Source organism: Salmo salar, chromosome 24 (assembly GCF_965601325.2).
Source record: "Salmo salar chromosome 24, fSalSal1, whole genome shotgun sequence".
Classification (NCBI taxonomy): domain Eukaryota; kingdom Metazoa; phylum Chordata; class Actinopteri; order Salmoniformes; family Salmonidae; genus Salmo; species Salmo salar.
The window spans coordinates 19,699,334-19,721,723 of record NC_138314.1 but is presented as its reverse complement, the minus strand read 5'-3'; the positions used below and the strand labels follow the sequence as shown (position 1 = coordinate 19,721,723).

General features: G+C 41.7%; 3 protein-coding genes across 3 annotated transcripts; 2 read left to right on the top strand and 1 right to left on the bottom strand.

The window, feature by feature from the left end:
* Positions 1–396: 396 nt before the first annotated feature.
* On the bottom strand, positions 397–4,043 carry LOC106585290 (translation initiation factor eIF2B subunit alpha). The gene is made up of 9 exons (XM_014171357.3): positions 3,655–4,043; positions 3,327–3,428; positions 2,974–3,110; positions 2,677–2,793; positions 2,452–2,564; positions 2,278–2,346; positions 1,994–2,069; positions 1,736–1,861; positions 397–588 (listed from the first exon to the last, which is right to left on the bottom strand). Exons 1-9 carry the CDS (start codon positions 3,665–3,667, stop codon positions 433–435), a joined length of 909 nt encoding a protein of 302 aa, XP_014026832.1. The 5' UTR covers positions 3,668–4,043; the 3' UTR covers positions 397–432.
* A 381-nt stretch (positions 4,044–4,424) lies between these two features.
* On the top strand, positions 4,425–8,483 carry gtf2h3 (general transcription factor IIH, polypeptide 3). The gene is made up of 13 exons (XM_014171356.3): positions 4,425–4,525; positions 4,878–4,957; positions 5,060–5,166; positions 5,284–5,429; positions 5,539–5,601; positions 6,664–6,693; positions 6,825–6,853; positions 6,942–7,016; positions 7,105–7,158; positions 7,239–7,307; positions 7,401–7,536; positions 7,632–7,668; positions 7,792–8,483. Exons 1-13 carry the CDS (start codon positions 4,510–4,512, stop codon positions 7,859–7,861), a joined length of 912 nt encoding a protein of 303 aa, XP_014026831.1. The 5' UTR covers positions 4,425–4,509; the 3' UTR covers positions 7,862–8,483.
* A 7,265-nt stretch (positions 8,484–15,748) lies between these two features.
* psmd9 (proteasome 26S subunit, non-ATPase 9) lies at positions 15,749–21,202 on the top strand. The gene is given in 6 exon segments (NM_001141185.1): positions 15,749–15,897; positions 16,156–16,255; positions 16,433–16,626; positions 16,776–16,877; positions 17,045–17,133; positions 20,985–21,202. Coding segments are annotated over 6 exon segments (639 nt in total). The 5' UTR covers positions 15,749–15,771; the 3' UTR covers positions 21,013–21,202.
* Positions 21,203–22,390: the final 1,188 nt, after the last annotated feature.

Sequence of the window (22,390 nt, the reverse complement as noted above, 5' to 3'; positions counted from 1 at the left end):
GTTAGCAGAGGGTGACATTGGTCACAACGGGGTGAATAACAGATACAGAGCTCAGACTTTCAGAGTCAAGTTAAAATGTGGATGAACTCATGACCCAAATCCAGTTCATAATAAAGTGTTTCCTTGTCCTCAAGATTGATTGCTTTTAATTCGTAATTGACGAGTACAGTCGTTTTATATACTCTCCCATGGGTCAGAGGAACCTTTTCAAACTCCAGTAAAGCAAGTAGGGGGCAAATGTTCACACACACAAAGTAAAACACCTGATTTTTGTGAGTTTCTCCTTAAATCCAAGACTAATAAAATCCTTGAATTATGTCTTGACTCACTATGGGTTTAATGTTATTAGTGATATGCATATTGAAAGGTGACTTGTTCATATCTGAATTAAATGAATCCATTTGATGGTGTTTATTGTATTCTAGTGATGGTTTACAAGTACAGCTTAATAAGTTCGTCACTGACTGCGGAAGGAGTGAGAACCCCCAGGTCTGTGAAGAGAAGTGTAATCAGCGATGGCGGTGTGTAGTCAATCATGGGGTGTTCTTGTGCTAGATCTTCCACTGCCTTCAGAGTGTCTGCTTTATACTGAGAGAGTAAAGTGAGACCACAAGTTAGCACATAAAATAACTACAGCCCAATGACTTTTAATTGTTTTTAGGGGTGGAACAGCTTTAATATTGTAGATTGTGGGTTCTATCAATAATTGTCTGCATCATTTCCAATCCCCCATAGATTTCAAATGTTTAATTTATTTTACTGATTCTACCTTCCCTAATTAGAGTAAAATAATGGACAATACTTAGCTTCTATTAACAGCTTGTACTGAACAAAAATAAATGCAATATGTAAAGTGTTGGTCCCATGTTTCATGAGCTGAAATAAGATCCCAGAAATGTTCCATACGCACACAGTGTTTATTTCTCAAATGTTGTGCAAGAAAATCCATCCACCTGACAGATGTGGCATGTCAAAAAGCTGATTAAACAGCATGATCATTACACAGGTGCAACTTGTGCTGGGGACAAAAGGACACAAATGTGCAGTTGTCTCAAGTTGAGGGAGCTTAAATGGCATGTGGACTGCAGGAATGTCCACCAGAGCTGATGCCAGAGAATTGAATGTTAATTTCTCTACTATAAGCCGCCTCTGTCGTTTTACAGAATTTGGTAGTACTCCCAACCAGCCTCACAACCCGCAGACCATGTGTAACCACACCAGCCCAGGACCACCACATCCGGCTACTTCACCTGCTGGATGGTCTGAGACCAGCCACCCGGACAGCTGATGAAACTGAGGAGTAGTTCTGTCTGTAATAAAGCCCTGTTGTGGGGAAAAACGAATGACTGGCTGGGCCTGGCTCCCCAGTGGGTGGCTCCCCAGTCCTACCCATGGCTGCATCCTTGCCCATTTATATGAATCCATAGATTAGGGCCTAATTTATTTCAATTGACTGATTTCCTTCTAACTCAAAATCATTGAAATTGTTGCATTTATATTTTTGTTCCGTATACATACTACACTTTACGGAAACGGTATATTTTACATTTATCTTTTAATTTGTATTTGTTTAGTCCCACCCTTCAGCTACCCTCAATCCTCCCATCTATCTCTGAAAACCATCCACTTTTGATTTTCTAGTTGCAATATACTTTAACTGTGCTGTAATGTTTGACAAACATTCTGCCTCATTCTCAGTTTCTACAGATTGTAAATTAAAGATGAGTGCAATTACCTTAAATCGGTCTGGGACATCTTGCTGGTTTAGAGGGTAGAGTCTGACAAATTTGAAGCTTTCTGCCACAACGTAGAAAGGCTTGTTGTGAGCCTTGGAACACACAGCCAGTTGATAGGTGCCAATCTGTCAAGTGGGTTGCAGAACATAGGGTAACCCATGATGTGTTGTAAATGGTAACATCATCCAATGACAAACATAAGATTGTCCAGAATGTGTCTGATTGGTGTGTTATCCAATTCAGAATATACACAGTACCTTGTTGATAATGCCACCACTTTCCACCACTCCCTCTGCACCCACAATCACCAGATCCACCTTTTCCATGATATACCTTTAACAAAACACACTATTTTCAGTACTAATAAGAGACATGGTTTTCACTGACTACTTCCTTCATATAGACTACCTGTATAAATCAAAAGTGGGTATTATTAAAACAGTAATTTTAAGGTCCTTCAAAAAAATAATAGTATGATTGAGCTGAGATCTCAATCTGATTTATATAATTTCATGACTCAACAAATGATTTTGATATTTACCCCACTGCAGCATCAAGAACCACTGTGACCGGAATGTTTAGGTTGCGTAATTTGTCTGCCATTTTTTGTCTGGAAAGAGACGAAAGTATACTTGTGAATATTCTTTCAAGTTCCTCTCTAGGGTTTGCTTAGTTTGGTATTATACATATGCATGCGTTTGTGTTGAGCACACACCCTGCAGAGTCTGGTTGTGACTCAGTGACGTAGACAATGAAGCGTTTCTTGGCGGCTGCTGCATTCGCCAGTACCCTAAGAACCACCCGGGAGGAGGAGTGTGTCAATATTTTCTGTGAATGGCAATAGAGAACACAGTGTTTGTCAGAGGCAGAATCACCATGTATTCCAGTGGAGCGGGTTTGAGACTTCATTCAAAAAACTAAATTCTATAGAAATACTTACAGCTCCATCCTTGATAAAGATATGGCACAGTTTTGCTACTTTACTCCTGGAAAGGGATATTTTCTTTAGAAAGAGCTCTCCTCTCTCTACCATAACTTTCTTGCATTGAGAGAGATCCTGTTCGGGGGACAAATAAAACATTTCTGAGAATGACATCTCAAATCATGATGGTACGTTGTACAACTCAAAGTACTCTCACCATTGAATACATGTAAAATCACAGTAAAGTGGGCTCGGAGTGTATAAGAGTAGCCTAGGTGTTGCAGCAAGAGGGATAGGTGATAGCCCTCTACTCACAGGGTGCTCCAGTGATGTGAGGCTGATGAAGCGGAGGAACAGTTCGCCACCAGACGAGACAGCCACAGAGGAGTCCGCCTCCTCCAGACACCTAATGGTCTGGGTCAGGTTCTCTCTCAGGCCCAGGATGGTCTCACCTGCTCAGGGACATAAAGCACCCAGCCAATCAATACCACAACTTGTCTATTTGCTAATAATTGACAAATCGAGTACCAACCCTTCAGCAGTGATGAGGAAAATATCTTGAATTCAGTAACCATCAGACAAAAGATTTGCCTCTTGATTCACTACACATCAGTATAACAAATGAAGGAGGGTAGAAAAGTAATGTCTTGTCTGAAAGTAAATCTGACTTTGGTCTCTTTTGAGGAATTCCAGGAGAGTGCGGATTGCTGCTACAGCAGAGGGTACCTCAGGGTCCTGTCTCATTTGTGTCCTGAAGTACTCCACCAGCTCTGAAAGGAGATGGCCATGGGCAAGTCAGTCATATGGAAACATGATCTATATAGAAGTGCAAATCTACTTGATTACACTCTCACTAAAAAGTGAATAGTGTGTTGTGCATACATGGAAACAACCCCCATGAAATCAACTGCAGGCAAGACCATGTATATATTCCTATGGGGGACCATATGAGAAGCATGTCTACTCATCAAGTTCATCAATGACACCTAAACTCACCATCTTTGTCCATTCTGTCAAACAAGTCCCCACCTCAACAAAAGCAGAAAACGGCCCAGATGATACCTGAATATTTGTAGAATAAACTTTCTAGCCAGCTAACCTAGTATGTGCCAGATGGATTTTTCCTGACAACTACGCTACCTAGTCCTTCGTTCTCCAGCTATCTAACGTTAGCGAGCTACTAGTCATGTACTTGCTCGCGCGCATTAAACAGACACGTTTTTCCTCCTCTGACGCGAATTATGCTCTTTCAAGTGTAGCTTCTTACGTTTTGGACTGAGAAAAGACAATCCTTGATTTGCGTCAAATAAAATACGTTTAATAGCAAATTCTGTCACACTTATACTGGGTTTAAGGTAAATGTTTGCTCATTTCTTGGGATGGATTCCGCGTTCAAAACAACTGGGAACTCGGAAATCTCCGACTTCAGTGCGTTCCCGACAACTGGGAATTCGGAAAAAACACTACATTGTTGATTCAAATGATCAAAACTTGATGATTAGTTTATTATTTAAATCAGCTGTGTAGTGCTAGGGCAAAAACCAAAACGGGCACTTGAGGACCGAATTTGAGAAACTCTGCTCTAACTATGTTAAATGTAAGCTTCAATGGGATAGAGACGTCCCAATAGCACGGTCCTTTTTCTCAGTCCGAGCTCATTTTTCCCCGAGTTCCAAGTTGTCGGGAACGCTCGGAAGTCAGAGATTTCCGAGATCCAAGGTGTTTTAAACGCGGCATAAATATCAGACGTCGCAATTTGATGATGTACACCTCATTTCTTATTGGTTGTTTTAGGGAGAAATGGGCAGGTCTTTAGTTTGGGTACGCTGGAGGAGTTAGCAATGTTAACTTATGGTGATGGCGTCGGGTAAGTGAATTCACCATAATAGAGATTTAACCATAATAAACCATAATTTCAAACAATAATGAATATGTTAAAACATTGCATGTGTAACATATATATATATATATATTTATATGTAGTGAAAACATTGGCTTACAAGCTTGCTGGCATTGAATTCGTTTTATGAAGGAATGACATAGCTGGCTAGCTAGCTAACATTGGCTAGTTTGTGCTAATCACTAGCTAGCTAGCAATTAGTAACGTTGGTGTAGTACTAATCACTCATATAAAAGGAATGCATGAGAAAAGGCATAAGTTAGTTATTTTCATAACAACAATAGCCACCTGTCAAGCTAACTTATGTGTTTGTCTGCAGAGGATGAAGTAAGTCTTCTGGTCATTGTTGTGGATGTCAATCCCATATGGTGGGGTCAGCAAGCTAATCGAGAACCTCAGGTATTTAACTATTATTAATTGTGCAATTGTCTACAGAGTTAGCCTCTACTTCAAAGAATAAATTAGACTGAGATATGCTTGATTTGTATTTCTCCTCTCTAGTTCACCCTTTCCAAGTGTCTGGATGCAGTCATGGTGATGGGTAACTCCCACCTGGTCATGACTAGGACCAACAAGCTGGCCATAATTGCCAGCCATTGTCAGGAAAGGTAATCAAACTTGTTAGTAGATACACAGAATACTTATAAATGCTGGTTTCTGTCCTGTGATTTCATGTTCCAATCTAATTACAAATGTCTCTCTTCCTCCCTTGTCATATGCTGCAGTCATTTTCTGTATCCTTGTAAGCTCTGGAAATCTGGAGATGGTCATGGGGATGACAATGCATCAACTAGTGGGGATGGCAAGTATGAGCTATTGTCAGTTGCCAATGACTTCATTGCAGAAGAGATCAAGAATCTCATGTCAAGAAGTAAGTGCAGAATAATTTCCCTGTGCGTTGCCAAAAAATAACACAGTTAGCAGTGTTTGTCAACTCCCTTTGTGTACTCTTAGAAGATCCTCACTTTTATGTTTTTCAGCTGAAGTGAAGGGAAACCAGACAGACACACTATTGGCGGGATCACTTGCTAAAGCTCTCTGCTGTATCCTTTCCATTAAAATACTTAGTCATTACAATGCATTTCCATTAGAACAGCAGCATAATCACCATCTTAGAGAAGATATTAATCAATTTCCCTGAAATTATGTTGGCCAAGGCTGCACATCAGAGTCTCTGGAATCCTTTCCCGACAACTAAAGATCAGAACTTTCTGCGCATATGCAGGATTCTCTGCTTTACTCGTTCGGCTGCCCAGAGTATAGGCTGCTCTGGCGAAGGGTGCTCATTTAATAAAGTTAGGTCAAAGCTGAATCAATGTCTGCAAGATCACATAATGATAGTAGTCAACATAACAGAACCAAATATAATAGCAAAGTATAACGTTCATTTAAGAAAATGAAAATAAATCATTTATGAGATTTTAGAATGATTGTGCGACTGGTCCCATTTTTCTCTTGTGCGGCCAAAACTCAACAGCATGCGCCACTAGACAAAATATGTGCTTTGATTGAAACAAAACACAGGTATGCTAGTTTAACACCATCTGTTCTAAATTTAGTCACCGTACATAATTCAAAACAACCCTGTAGGCTACTTTAGAACAACACTGTTGATAACTCAAGAACATCTAAATATATATCCCCATGAAACTGATTGACATTTCACACTTAAAAAATGTATTTAATACGACCATTCACACAATATCATAAGGGGGGAAAAAATCATAAATGTTTTTTTTGTGTCTTACAATAATGTTATACTATGCTATTATATTCAGTTCTGTTGTGCAGAATACTGTCATTATGTGATCTTGCAGACATTGATTCAGCTTTAATCCAACTTTATTAAATGAGCACCATTTGCCAGAGTTGCCTGTTCTCTGGGAAGCCGAATGAGTAGAGCAGAAACTGCGTGAAGTAGAGAATCACGCACATGCGCAGAAGCTTCAGACCTTTAGTTGTCGGGAAGAGGGTTCTAGAAAACTGAATTATTTTTAAATGGTTGGTTTTCTTTGGTGTTTTGTCGATTTGTAAATTAGAAATAAAATCCCCCTCATCAAATTTGAGCTGGATGCTTGTATGTTTCTTTTACTTTCAATATTCAGATATCCATAGAGTCGCAAAGGAGCTGGAAGGTATTCAGAGCATTTCAATTACTAGGCTAATAAAGTGTTAATAAATTCCATCAGATTTAATCTTACAATTTTGTAATGGTCATTATACAAGTCATGGTTTTCAGTCATATGTTTCCCTGCTTTTTTTTCAGCCGGACAAGAAATGAAGTCAAGGATATTGGTAAGACCTCACTGGAGTCAGTTTCACAAGGGTAGCTTACTCCTTTGGTGAGTGGTTTGAATATTTGTTTTGTGTTTTTGCGGAATAGGTCGTTAAAGCAGCGGAAGACTGTGCCTTGCAATACATGAACTTCATGAATGTGATTTTCGCTGCCCAGAAGCAGGTAAAATTACTTTCTTCTCAGCTTTCGCTTTCTTTAGCATATGATTAATAAAGAAACGGTGCCTGTATTTTGTCTTGTCTTGTTACAGAGCATCCTAATAGACGCCTGTGTGTTAGACTCGGACTCAGGTCTCCTCCAACAGGCAAGTTTTGATTGCTTTATCATATAGATGTGCACAAACATTTTCAGGTTCACCATTTTCTACTGCATTTGTCTTAACAGGCCTGTGACATAACTGGAGGATTGTACTTGAAGATACCACAGAAGATTGCCTTGGCACAATATCTTCTGGTGAGGATAAAAATGATATCAGAGATTAGCTTTTGATTAGCTTTTATGTCTTATGTTTTGTGTGACATTGGTTCCATTCTATTTTACCTGTAGTGGGTATTCCTGCCAGACTCTGACCAACGCTCCCAACTGGTGCTGCCACCTCCTGTACATGTGGATTACAGAGCAGCATGCTTTTGCCACAGAAACCTCATTGAGATTGGTTATGTCTGCTCAGTGTGTTTGTCAAGTGAGTTATTTTGTTTTTTCATTGTATAAAAGTTGTGAACATTTGCAGTTGTATAATGATTTAATTTCTAATGAACAAACCCTATTCTCTTGAAGTATTCTGCAACTTCAGTCCCATCTGCACAACGTGCGAGTGAGTACTACAGACCTTTACTCTTGTTGTAATAGACATTAGGGGAAGTAGAAACAGGTGGTAATTATTTTTTTGTTTCTGTGAAAATGTGTTTAGTCATCTTCAAATGCCTTTTCCTTGTAGGACTGCCTTCAAAATTCCATTGCCCCAGGTGGTGAAGTCAAAGAAGAAGAAACTCAAGCCATCAACGTGACATGCAAATGAATACTGTACATGGACCTTTGTAATTGGAAAGTTTTATTTAAAGATTACCACGGTTTTCTTTTGGTAAGGTATTACTGTATCACCCTCCTTGGTAAACCGCAGGTTATGTCAAGTGGAAATATTGGTTTAGGCCGGGGATGGTCACTAATACACAGAGGGCTTGTGTGGGTGCAGGTTTTTGTTTCAGGCAAGCAGTAACACACCTGATTGAACTTATCAAAATAACAAAGGAACAAAAGCCTGCACCACACCACTACAACAGAGTTGGCCACCAATGGTTTAGGAAGCGCTAATGCTTGATTCATGACATGTCGGAACTAGGAAACTCAGACATGTTTGACTTGGAAACGATAATACCCGAGTTTCCCACTCAGACAGTATCAGAATAAACCAATGGGAAGCTCTACACAAATAACCTAGGTACATTTTTACTCTGAGGTTCCGAGTTTCCGTCATGAATCCAGCATATGGCTCTGGGTTTAAAATCACAAAAGATAATGGCTACAATTTGTTGAAAAAAAATGTCACATCTCACCATTTGTACATGCATGTTTTTGATACTTTTAAATACAGAATTTGTTAATCAATAAATCTGGCCTAATATTCCTTAATATGAATTTCTATACATTTTTGCATCCACTCATACCAACATTCTGAGTTGTTGCTTTTTTTCTTACAATACCCTCTTACCATTTGTGGAATGAAAACTAATTCCATAAAGATTAAATTAAATGTTTTTCCTGGTGTCATTGGTCGTCACTAGTTACCGCGGTGGTCATCAGCCAGGCAGCTGATTATTACCCCTTAATACCATGGTACGATCATGGTTTTTGGTCACTATCCTAGGCAGGAAAATACCATGGTATTTCCTGACATGGTAATTTTTTGTACTGCCATGCCAGGAAAATATCATGGTATTTGCACCAGTACCTTGGTGTGTGTGTGTGTGTGTGTGTGTGTATATATATATATATATATATATATATACAAAAAATATGTGGACACGGCTTCAAATTAGTAGATTCGGCTATTTCAGCCACACCTGTAAATGACAGGTGTATAAAATCGAACACACAGCCATGCAATCTCCAAAGCCAAACATTGGCAGTAGAATGGCCTTACTGAAGAGCTCAGTGACTTTAAATGTGGCACCATTATAGGATGCCACCTTTCCAACAAGTCAGATTTCTGCTCTGCTAGAGCTGCCCCGGTCAACTGTAAGTGATGTTATTATGGAAACATCCAGGGGCAACAACGGCTCAGCCACGAAGTGGTAGGCCACACAAGCTCACAGAGCGGGAACACCGAGTGCTGAAGCGAGTAAAAATCGTCAACACGTTCTACCAAGTTCCAAACTGCCTCCGGAAGCAACATCAGCACAAGAACTGTTAGTCTGGAGCTTCATGAAATGGACTTCCATGGCCGAATAGCCTCGCACAAGCCTAAGATCACCATGCGCAAAGCATCGGCTGGAGTGGTATAAAGCTCGCCGCCATTGGATGCTGGAGCAGTGGAAACGTGTTATCTGGAGTGATGATTCATGCTTCACCGTCTGGCAGTCCAACGGACAAATCTGGGTTTGGCGGATGCCAGGAGAAGGCTACCTGTCCCAATGCTTAGGGCCAACTGTAAAGTTTAGTGGAGGAGGAATAATGGTCTGGGGCTGTTTTTCATGGTTCTGGCTAGGCCCATTAGTTCCAGTGAAAGGAAATCTTAACGCTACAGCCTACAATGATTCTAGATGATTATTTGCTTCCAACTTTGTGGCAACAGTTTGGGGATTGCCTTTTCCTGTTTCAGCATAACAATGCCCCCATGTACAAAGCAAGGTCCATACAGAAATGGTTTGTCAAGATCGGTGTGGAAGAACTTTACTGGCCTGCACTGAGTCCTGACTTCAACCCCATCGAACACCTTCAGGATGAATTGGAATGCTGACTGCGTGCCAGGCCTAATCGCCCAACATCAGTTCCTGACCTCACTAATGCTCTTGTGGCTGAATGGAAGCAAGCAATGTTCCAACATCGAGTGGAAAGCCTTTCCAGAAGCAAATCAAACCACCTCTGTGAAACAAGTACTTCCAGGTCACGGATTTCTGGGATCCTTCAGAATAAGAGTCACGTCCTGTATATTTTGTAAATGAATAATTAGGGTGAAAATGATGGAAAGGTACAGAATTAGCGATATATTTTAAACTAGTTATCATACAAAGAATAATCAAAGTATTTCTATGAGATACTATGTAAAAAAAAAAAAACATCCAAGCCTATTGTAGTATTTACAGCAACTTGAAAGAGTGTTATGGTAATGTCAAACATATCAGACACTTTTTACTGCAATAATACATGTACATAGTACTTCAATCAATCACCTGACCAAACCTACATGTACATATCACCCCAACTTCCTCGTACCGCAGTACAGTGACTCTGTATCGGTTCTCCTTGTATATACCCTCGTTATTGTTATTCTATTGTGGTACTATTTTCTTTTTATCTGTTTGTTCGTTTTCTTGCTACTGGCATGGTTAAAACTGGTTTCATGACAATCACCCAGGTGCCAATACGATATGCATTGCGATTCTCTAAATTCTATATGTATTGTGATTTGATACTGTGATTTTATTGCGATTTGTGTTTCATACATATTGCTCACCACATGTAGAAGGACGAGAGAGAGTTTTGATCAGTCATAGAAATAAAGGGTCTGAAAAAATTGGATCCCTATTAAAAAGAAGATTGACAACAAATTATGAAGGAAAAATAGTGGTGTTCTGGTGAAGGTATAGCAAGCTAGCGCAAAAATATTGCAAAATTGCCAAAACTATATATCGTCAACAATAATAGTTCTGTGAGCTTGTGTGGCCTACCACTTCGCGGCTGAGATGTTGTTGCTCCTAAACGTTTCCACTTCACAATAACAGTACTTACAGTTGACCAGGGCAGTAACTGAGCTCTTCAGTAAATCCATTCTACTGGCAATGTTTGTCTATGGAGATGGCATGGCGGTGTGCTCAATTTTTATACATCTGTCAGTAACAGGTGTTGCTGAAATAGCCAAATCTAGTAATTTGAAGGGGTGTCCACATACTTTTGTATATGTAGAGTATTTCTTGGTAAACTAATTTGAACAGCTGGCGTTCTTTCTCTGAGTCTGGTCTGTATTTGTAATGTATTCGATGACTAGGTTTTGAATTTGGGTAGCCTCTTCGCTCCGGGACGTTACACAGTTATCCAGTGGTGAAGAGGCTAGATTTTGGTAGCTGAAGTGGTAACGGTAGAGGGAAAACTGATGAAGTGTGACAAGTTATTTTATATTACCAGGAATTAAGACTGCTTTGCTGAACAAGAATGCATTTAGCTAAAGAATATGTTTTATTGAACTGTCAGACATGACAGTGGGGAAGTCTCTCTCAGGCAGCTACATGGTGGATAATGGTACACCACAGTGGAGTGTGATTACTCCTCTGTTGTTCTCAATCATGATCAATGATGTTTACTCTCAGGTACAGCCGGATATTGGGAGGTTGTTATTTGCAGATGATGGGGCCTTATGGAAGAGAGGAAGAAATGTGCCATATACTGTATAGTCAGGAAGGTACAGGAAGCAATTTATGAGGTAGAGTGGTGGACATTAATGTGGGGATTCAGGTTCTCTGTAGAGAACAGACAGTGTTCTTTACCAGGAGGAAGGTGTGAGATGAGGTATGCTTGAGGTTATATGGGAGAAACTTGGAGAGCGTGGGGGCCTTCAGGTTCCTTGAGGTATACTTTGATACTAGAATGACCTGGGCAGAACACATTGAGAGTGGTGGGAAAGGTACTAAATGTGATGCACTCTATCTGACAGGGAAGGATTGTGGGGCTGGGCGTGCCTCATTGAAGACCATATATGTTGCAGTGATCCGATCTGTAATAGACTGGAAGTATAGCGTATGGTTCGGCAGCCCGGACATCATTGGAAAGGCTAGATGTCATACAGGGACAAGGACTCAGAATATGTATTTTGGACGTCCCCAGTGGCTGCACTACAGGTGGAGATGGGGGAAATGCCATTGCATATTAGGAGACAGCAGCTGACAATTCATTATTGGGTCAGCCTACAGAGAGAGACATGGTTATCTCAGGGATTTTACAGGCATTTTACAGGCATGCTGGGAACATGAGTGAAGACAGAACACAAGCTTTGGGTGGGTGGGTAATACCCAGGCGAAGGAGATGGGACTGTATGGAAGGGAGTTTAGTCCAATGGTAGCTATTCCTGTAAATCCACCATGGCTACTCCCACCTCCAGTAGTAGTTCTAGAAGTGTTGGAGAGACTACAGAAAGATAAAGAGGCTGTTGATCCATCTTATTTGTTTAAGAAAAGACTTGATACTGTGTATCAGAATTTTGTGGCCATTTACACAGATGGTTCAAAAGATCCAAGGACAGGACGTACTAGGTCAGCATTTGTACTGCAGGAATGTGGAGTGAGAGTCAGGAAACGTATTACAGATCATCTGGCTTTATATACAGCTGAGATGATGGCCATTCTGTTGGCCTTGCAGTGGTTGGAGTAAGTTAAGCTACAAACCCATGGCAGGAGTAAACAAATGGGTATACAGTTAATATTTACATGGGTCCCAGCTCATGTGGGAGTGGAGGGGAACGAGACTGTTGATGTACTGGCTAAACAAGCACTAAGTAGTGGGGATGTTGATGTGGTAGTTTCAATGAGCAAGGCAGAGGCAAAAAGCATGATATAAACAGTGATGGTGGAGAAATGGCAGGAGCAGTGGAATAGAGATACTAAGGGCAGGCATTTATTTCAAGTACAGAGGAAAGTTGGGGAGGGGAGAACGGCAGGAAGGGACAGAAGAGAGGAGGCTATATTTACAAGATCAAGGGTGGGACACAGCCAGTTGAATAAGACCTTACATGTGATAGGAAAGCATCCAACAGGAAAATGTGAGTATTGCCAGGAAACAGAGACCGTGGAGCATGTATGAAACACTGTCACCACCGATAAATCCACTATAATTGAGAATTTCAATAAGCATTTTTCTACGGCTGGTCAGACTTTCCACCTTGCGACCCCTACCCCGGTCAACTGCCCTGCACTCCCCACAGCAACTTGCCCAAGCCTCCCCCATTTCTCCTTCACCCAAAGCTGATGTTCTGAAAGAGCTGCAAAATCTGGACCCCTACAAATCAGCCGGGCTAGACAATCTGGACCCTCTCTTTCTAAAATTATCTGCCGAAATTGTTGCAACTCCTATCACTAGCCTGTTCAACCTCTCTTTCGTATCGTCTGAGATTCCCAAAGATTGGAAAGCTGCTGCGGTCATCCCGCTCTTCAAAGACACTCTAGACCCAAACTGCTACAGACCTATCTATCCTACCCTGCCTTTCTAAGGTCTTCGAAAGCCAAGTTAACAAACAGATTACCGACCATTTCGAATCCCACCGTACCTTCTCCGCTATGCAATCTGGTTTCAGAGCCGGTCATGGGTGCACCTCAGCCACGCTCAAGGTCCTAGATGATGACTGTGCAGCCGTATTCATCGACCTGGCCAAGACTTTCGACACTGTCAATCACCACATTCTTATTGGCAGACTCAACAGCCTTGATTTCTCAAATGATTGCCTTGTCTGGTTCACCAACTACTTCTCTGATAGAGTTCAATGTGTCAAATTGGAGGGCCTTCCGGACCTCTGGTAGCCTCTATGGGGGTGCCACAGGGTTCAATTCTCGGGCCGACTCTCTTCTCTGTATACATCAATGATGTCGCTCTTGCTGCTGGTGATTCTCTGATCCACCTCTACACAGACGACACCAGTCTTTTTTTTACCCCTTTTTCTCCCCAATTTCGTGGTATCCAATTGGTAGTAGTTACAGTCTTGTCTCATCGCTGCAACTCCCGTACGGACTCGGGAGAGGCGAAGGTCGAGAGCCATGCGTCCTCCGAAACACAACCCAACCAAGCCGCACTGCTTCTTGACACAATGCACATCCAACCCGGAAGCCAGCCGCACCAATGTGTCGGAGGAAACACAGTGCACCTGGCGACCTGGTCAGCGTGCACTGCACCCGGCCCGCCACAGCAGTTGCTAGTGCGCGATGAGACAAGGATATCCCTGCCGGCCAAACCCTCCCTAACCCAGACGACGCTGGGCCAATTGTGCATTGCCCCATGGACCTCCCGGCTGCGACAGAGCCTGGGCTCGAACCCAGAGTCTCTGGTGGCACAGCTAGTACTGCAATGCAGTGCCTTAGACCACTGCGCCACCCGGGAGGCCCCCAGACAACATCATGCTGTATACTTCTGGCCCTTCTTTAGACACTGTGTTATCTAACCTCCAGACGAGCTTCAATGCCATACAACTCTCCTTCCGTGGCCTCCAACTGCTCTTAAATGCAAGTAAAACTAAATGCATGCCCTTCAACTGATCACTGCCCGCACCTGCCCGCCCGTCCAGCATCACTACTCTGGACGGCTCCGACTTAGAATATATGGATAACTACAAATACCTAGGTGTCTGGTTAGACTGTAAACTCTCCTTCCAGATTCATATTAAGCATCTCCAATCTAGAATCAGCTTCCTATTTTGCAACAAAGCATCCTTCACTCATGCTGCCAAACATACCCTCTTAAAACTGACCATCCTACCGATCCTCGACTTCGGCGATGTCATTTATAAAATAGCCTCCAACACTCTACTCAACAAATTGGATGCAGTCTGTCACAGTGCCATCCGTTTTGTCACCAAAGCCCCATATACTACCCACCACTGCGACTTGTATGCTCTCGTTGGCTGTCCCTCGCTTCATACTCGTCGCCAAACCCACTGGCTCCAGGTCATCTACAAGTCTCTGCTAGGTAAAGCCCCGCCTTATCTCAGCTCACTGGTCAACATAGCAGCACCCATCCGTAGCACGCGCTCCAGCAGGTATATCTCACTGGTCACCCTCAAAGCCAATTCCTCCTTTGCCCGCCTTTCCTTCCAGTTCTCTGCTGCCAATGACTGGAACGAACTGCAAAAATCACTGAAGCTGGAGACTCATATCTCCCTCACTAGCTTTAAGCACCAGCTGTCAGAGCAGCTCACAGATCACTGCACCTGTACATAGCCCATCTGTAAACAGCCCATCCAACTACCTCATCCCCATACTGTATTTATTTATCTTGCTCCTTTGCACCCCAGTATCTCTACTTGCACATTCATCGTCTGCACACCTACCATTCCAGTGTGTAATTGCTGTATTGTATTTTCTTCGCCACCATGGGCTATTTATTGCCTTAACTCCCTTATCTTACCTCATTTGCACTCACTGTATATAGACTTTTTGTTTTCTTTTTTTCTACATTATTGACTGTATGTTTTGTTTATTCCATGTGTAACTCTGTCTTGTTGTATGTGTCGAACTGCTATGCTTTATCTTGGCCAGGTTGCAGTTCCAAATGAGAATTTGTTCTCAACAAGCCTACCAGGTTAAATAAAGGTGAAATATATGTATTTTTAAAAAAAAATGTAGATACAGTGTGGACATTATTGGAGGGAAAGAGAGAGGATGAGATTTAGTATGAGGGAGAAGGGGATACAGGAAATTAGTTTAAAGAGTATATTGAGTAGAACGCCATTAGATATAGTCTTAAATATTTTTGTCATTTTTTTTTTTGAGTTATGGGGCTGGCAGGTTGGATTTAGTTTCTCCCTGTCTCTTGCCCTCACTCCGGTACAGTAGGTGGCGGTAATGCACCATAACATTGGATGCCAACCGCCGATAAACCCCACCGAAGAAGAAGAATAAACCGGAAATAGCGACCGGGCCTAAGAATTTTTACTTGTCTGACTTGTTTTTGTTATTCACCGACTGGTAGTTGTCGTTATTGAGTTTCCGGACGAGAGAGAATCATGAAGATGACGGAGGAAAACAACGATGGAAATTCGACAATAACAATGGAAGATGTCCAAAGTCTTATAAAAAAGAAAGACACCATTGAAGAACAAATTAAAGCTTACTACGACGTTTTGGAAGATGTAAGTTGGTAACGTTACATGGATACGTTGTTTGTTTACATTTTGGACCAGCTGACGTTAGCGAGCTAACGCTAGCTTGCGAGCTCAAATGTGGTTGTTTTTCCAATAAGTTGTAGCTAATTTACGTCAATCAATGCTAGCTTTATTCAGTCTGTATTATCTAACGTTAGAAACAACGTGTGTGTGCGTGTTGTGAGGCTATTATATGACGCAAGAAATATGATTCCCCTTCAATAATTTGTATGTGTTCTCTTTTAGCAAGAGGTTGGAATGGAAGGTCCTTTGGTTGATGCAGAGGGATTCCCTCGCGCAGATGTTAATGTGTACCAGATCAGAACAGCAAGGCACAGTATTTCTTGTAAGAGAGCTTGTAGTACTGCTATGCAATATAACATGTTTTAACTGACACATTACTTGACATCAGTCAGACAAACTATTTACAGTGTAGTGTGTAAGGGGTTCCATTGTTCGTGTGTGCTACTGCCTACTGTATTTTTTTCCCCTGCTAACTATGGCCACCTTGTCAATGTGGCAGGTCTACAGAATGATCACAAAGCCATCATGGTGGAAATCGAGGAGGCCCTGCACAGGCTGCATGCTCTAGAGAAGGCGAAGCGCGAGCAGGACCAGGCAGAATCCCAGACTGAGTCCATGGAGCAGGAGGTCACCCTGCCCTCTCCCTTTGCCCGTGTGGATGCTGTCTCACAAGGCTCCCCTGCCTGTCAGGCTGTGAGTGTTTACAGTTTCTAGATTGACCTAAAACGTATATAGAATTTGTTTACAACACAGACATTGTTATTTACTTCGTGTGTTTGTTTGGGGTTATTTAAGAGTGTTTTTTTTTTCAGTTGTGATACATTTATATTTTTTTCCCATAGGGCTTGCGAATTAGTGATGAAATCATAGCATTTGGATCCATCAACACAGGGAACTTCCAGAACCTGCAGAATATTGCCTCAGTGGTTCAGCATAGTGAAGGGGTATGTTAGTCTGTGACTATAATAATCTTGTTATAACCACTTGTATTTTATTGTGCCAAATGACTTAATCATTGGCGGGGTAACGTGCCATTATGACAGCAATATGAAATGCAGTCACTACAGTGATAACTTACTATGCGTGACATGTTGTCTTTTCTGTTCCTTAGAAACCATTAAACGTTACAGTGATTCGAAATGGCCAGAAGACCCAAATGGGACTTACCCCACAGCGGTGGTCGGGCAGAGGTTTACTGGGGTGAGTGTCCTACCTATTGAGCTAGAGATTAGACTGATTACTATTTGATCTAACTTTACTGTGGTTCACATTTGAAATACATGCCATGTCAAAATGCATATCATATACAGTGTCTTCAGAAAGTATTCACACCACTTGACTTTTTCCATTAAACATTTATTATTGCGATTGTGTGCCACTGGCTTACACACAATACCCCATAATGTCAAAGTGGAATTATGTTTTTATATATATTTTTTTTTTAGAAATTCATTAAAAATTCAAAGCAAAAATGTCTTGCATCAAAAAGTATTCAGACCCTTTGTTAAGGCAAGCCTAAATAAGTTCAGGAGTAAAAATTGGCTAAACATGTCACATATAATAAGTTGCATGGACTCACTCTTTGTGCTATAATAGTGTTTAACATGATTTCTGAATGACTACCTCATCTCTGTACTCCACACATACAATTATCTGTAAGGTCCCTCAGTCGAGCAGTGAATTTCAACACAGATTCAGCAACAAAGACCATGGAGATTTCCCAGTGCCTTGCAAAGAAGGGCACCTATTGGCAGTGGTGGAAAAAGTACCCAACTGTCATACTTGAGTAAAAGTAAAGCTACCTTTTATAGAAAATGACTGAAGTAAAAGTGAAAGCCACCCAGTAAAATTCTACTTGGGTTAAAGTTTTAAAGTATTTGGTTTAAAATATACTTAAGTATCAAAAGTAAAAGTATAAATTATTTAAAAGTCCTTATATTAAGCAAACCAGATGGCACCATTTTCTTGTTTTTATTTTATTTACAGAAAGCAAGGGGCACACTCCAACATTCAGACATCATTTACAAATGATGCATGTGTGTTTTAATGAGTCTGCCAGATCAGGGGCAGTAGGGATGACCAGGGATGTTCTGTTGATAAGTGAGGGAATTGGACTATTTTCATGTCCTACTAAGCATTCAAGATGTATCGAGTACTTTTGGGTATCAAGGAAAATGTATGGAGTAAAAAGTACAATATTTTCTTTTAAGGAATGTAGTAAAGTAAAAGTAGTCAAAAATATAGATAGTAGAGTACAGATACCACTGCTTATTGGTAGATGGGTAAAAAAAAAAAAACAGACATTGAAATCCCTTTGAGCATGGTGAAGTTATTAATTACACTTTGGATGATGTATCAATACACCCAGTCCCTACAAAGATAGAGGAATCCTTTCTAACTCAGTTGTCGGGGAGAGGAAGGAAACCACTCAGGGATTTCACCATTTCACCTACAACTCATCCAGAACGCCGCAGCCCGTCTGGTGTTCAACCTTCCCAAGTTCTCTCACGTCACCCCGCTCCTCCGCTCTCTCCACTGGCTTCCAGTCGAAGCTCGCATCCGCTACAAGACCATGGTGCTTGCCTACGGAGCTGTGAAGGGAACGGCACCTCCGTACCTTCAGGCTCTGATCAGGCCCTACACCCAAACAAGGGCACTCCGTTCATCCACCTCTGGCCTGCTCGCCTCCCTACCTCTGAGGAAGCACAGTTCCCGCTCAGCCCAGTCAAAACTGTTCGCTGCTCTGGCACCCCAATGGTGGAACAAGCTCCCTCACGACGCCAGGACAGCGGAGTCAATCACCACCTTCCGGAGACACCTGAAACCCCACCTCTTCAAGGAATACCTGGGATAGGATAAAGTAATCCTTCTAACCCCCCCCTTAAAAGATTTAGATGCACTATTGTAAAGTGGTTGTTCCACTGGATATTATAGGTGAATGCACCAATTTGTAAGTCGCTCTGGATAAGAGCGTCTGCTAAATGACTAAAATGTAAAATGTAAATTAGGACGTTGGTGACTATAAAACAGTTGCAGAGTTTAATGTCTGTAATAGGAGAACTGAGGATGGATTAACAACGTTGTAGTTACTGCACAATACTAATCAAATGACAGAGTTAAAAGAAGGAAGAATATACAGAATACTTTTTTTTTTACAAAACATTCATTTTGTTTGCAATAATGCACTAAAATAAAACTGCAAAGAATGTGGCAAAGAATGTATCTTTATGTCCTGAATACAAAGCGTTATGTTTGGGACAAACACGACACATCACTTAGTACAACTCTTCATACTTTGAGGCATGGGGTGTGAATACTGCGTTTTCAATAAATGTGCAAAAATGTCTAAAAACATATTTTCATTTTGTCATTATGGGGTATTGTATATAGATGGGTGAGAAAAAAAAAATATTGAATCTATTTACAATTCAGGCTGTAACACAAGAAACTGTGGACTAAGTCAAGGGGTATGAATACTTTCTGAAGGCACTCTAATTCATCACCTGAGATATTTATTTTAGTAGTAGTAGTTTATAAACCATTTTACATGTAGGCCATACTTGGCAGCTAAAAGCTGAATTGCAGTACACACAAGTAAACAAATCTCAGACTGCTTGAAAAGCAAAACAAACATCAAATAAAAATATGAATGACATGAGTATAGGTCTGGACTACAAAGTTCTGAATACTTTAAGCCTCTGACACATGGAGCGACAGTCAATAGCACAAGGCTTGAGCAGAGGGAGGTGCAGGTGGCCAACAGAAGGAGCTGAGCTGCCGGATCAGGTCATCTGGGGGTTGGCAGGTAGCTCAAGGCGTCTCTAAGTCCGTGCCTTCTCTGTAGATGTAGGACACCTGTGGAACGAGATGTCGTTTGTATTATTATTAAAAAAAATAAAAAATTCTCCCCAATTTTGTGGTATCCAATTGGTAGTAGTTACAGTCTTGTCTCATCGCTGCAACTCCCGTACGGGAGAGGCGAAGGTCGAGAGCCATGCGTCCTCCGAAACACAACCCAACCAAGCCGCACTGCTTCTTGACACAATGCCCATTGAACCCGGAATCCAGCCGCACAAATGTGTCGGAGGAAACACAGTGCACCTGGCGACCGTGTCAGCATGCACTGCGCCCGGCCCGCCACTGGTGTCGCTAGTGCGCGATGAGACGAGGATATCCCGGCCGGCCAAACCCTCCCTTAACCCGGACGATGATGGGCCAATTGTGCGCCGCCCCATGGGCCTCCCGGTCGCAGCCGGGCTGCGACAGAGCCTGGGCTCGAACCCAGAATCTCTAGTGGAATACTCTTGAGATATGAATTCCTCACTGCCCCTTCACCACTGAATTGTAGTCCCCCTCTTCAATCAAGGAGACCATAGAAACCGCCCAATGTAGGCCAATGTATTCCAATCAAAACCGCTAGCTGGCATTGTTAGCTAAATTATAATTAATCATGTATTTCATTTCTATAGTGCTTTTCATAGAATCTCAAACTGCTTCAAGAGCAAAAAACAACAAGCAATATTATATGACAGGTCAACTAATAGACGCCAAGTCTTTGAAAGCTGCGTCCTGGAGAGATGGAGAGGGTCAGTTTATGGCTTGAGCGGAGGGAGCTGGTCAGAGGATGGTAGATGATGGTGATTGTGTCTGCTGATGATCTTGTAGAGGGCAAGTCTGAGAACCAGCCTGACTTTTATAGCCATTGGACATAGCTACTAGACTTCTCCTCTTCCATTCTGTGTAGCACCCACTTGGGTGATGCTCCAGCAGATCTGGTTGTCAGAAAGCTCACCACACAGTTCAGAATAGTAGCCAGTCGTCCTCATTACGAGCCCTCTGCCTCAGCACTGCTGTATTCCTCGATCTCCAATTCCTCTCATGCTTCAGGTGACTCCTCAGATGAGCTAGCTATCTTGAAAAGCTGGTTTGCCATTAATTCTTGGGCAGGATTTTATTTTATCCAGACTAAATCTATACTAATTTGGCTAGCCAGCACCATGACAACTGTAGAAGATAAACTATTGACTTCTTATTAATTGTTTTCCCAACAGATGTAACATTGTGCCCATCCACAGATGATAAGGACCATGTGACCAGCAAGATCATAAGGGTTCAACTTTACCACCAGCCTTACTCTGTTATTCCACTGGATGGCTATGAGTAAAGGAATTGTTTGAGCCCATAAATTAGAAGACTGACATTTTCAACTGATTCAATGTCAACTTAATGTTTGAATAAAAAGTATTATCGTTATTTTCTTTGTGAGTTTACATATTGCTTTCAGTGCGATTTTTTTTTAAATTAATTTTTATATAATATTCGTCTGACATTTCCATTTGCCCAACTCCTCACCTGATGTAACAGCAAAAAAAAAAAAAAAACATTTGACACATTTTTGATATTAGAGACATTTACAATTTCCACAAAGCCTAAGCAATTTAGCTTGGGGAGCCATTGTAATTTTTCTGGTTTCAGGCACAGTTACTCAACAATAGGCGGCAGGTAGCCTAGTGGTTAGAGCATTTGGCCAGTAACCCGAAAAGTTGCTGGATTGAATCCCTGAGCTGAGCTGACAATCCCCGAGCTGACAACGTAAAAATCTGTCGTTCTGCCCCTGAACAAGGCAGTTAACCCACTGTTCCCTGGTCGGCCGTTAACTGACATGCCTAGTTAAATAAAGGCAATTCTTTATATATATATATACACACACACACTGCGTGCACAATTATTAGGCAAGTGAGTATTCTGATCTTATTATTTCTATTCACATTTTCGAACTCCAAACCATATAAACTTGAATGCTTATTGGATTTAATCATTTTCAGGTGATATGTATTTGTGTAATGAGGGAGGGTGTGGCGAAAGTGAATAACACCTTATATCAAGGTGTGCATAATTATTAGGCAGCCTCATTACCTCAGGTAAAATGGGCCGAAAAAGAAATTTAACTGACACTGAAAAGCCAAAAATGTAAAATGCCTTTCAGACGGATGCGACACTCTTTAAATAGCTAAACTATTGAGGTGTGACCACCGGACATTCAAACGTTTTGTTGCGAATAGTCAACTGGGGCGCAAAAAACGCATGGGGAAGAAAAGGCGCAAATTAACTGCAAAAGACTTGAGAATAATTAAACGTCAAACTACCAGGAACCCATTATCCTCCAGTGCCACCGTATTCCAGAACTGCAACCTACCTGGAGTGTTCAGAGGTACAAGGTGTCAAGTGCTCAGAGACATGGCCAAGGTCAAGAAGACTGAAACAAGACCACCACTGAATAAGATTCACAAGTTGAAGCGTCAAGATTGGGCAAAGAAATACCTGAAGACAGATTTCTCAAAGGTTTTATGGACAGATGAAAGTGACTCTTGATGGACCAAATGGATGGGCCCGTGGCTGGATCAGTAATGGACACAGGGCACCACTTTGAGTCAGGTGCCAGCAAGGTGAAGGAGGG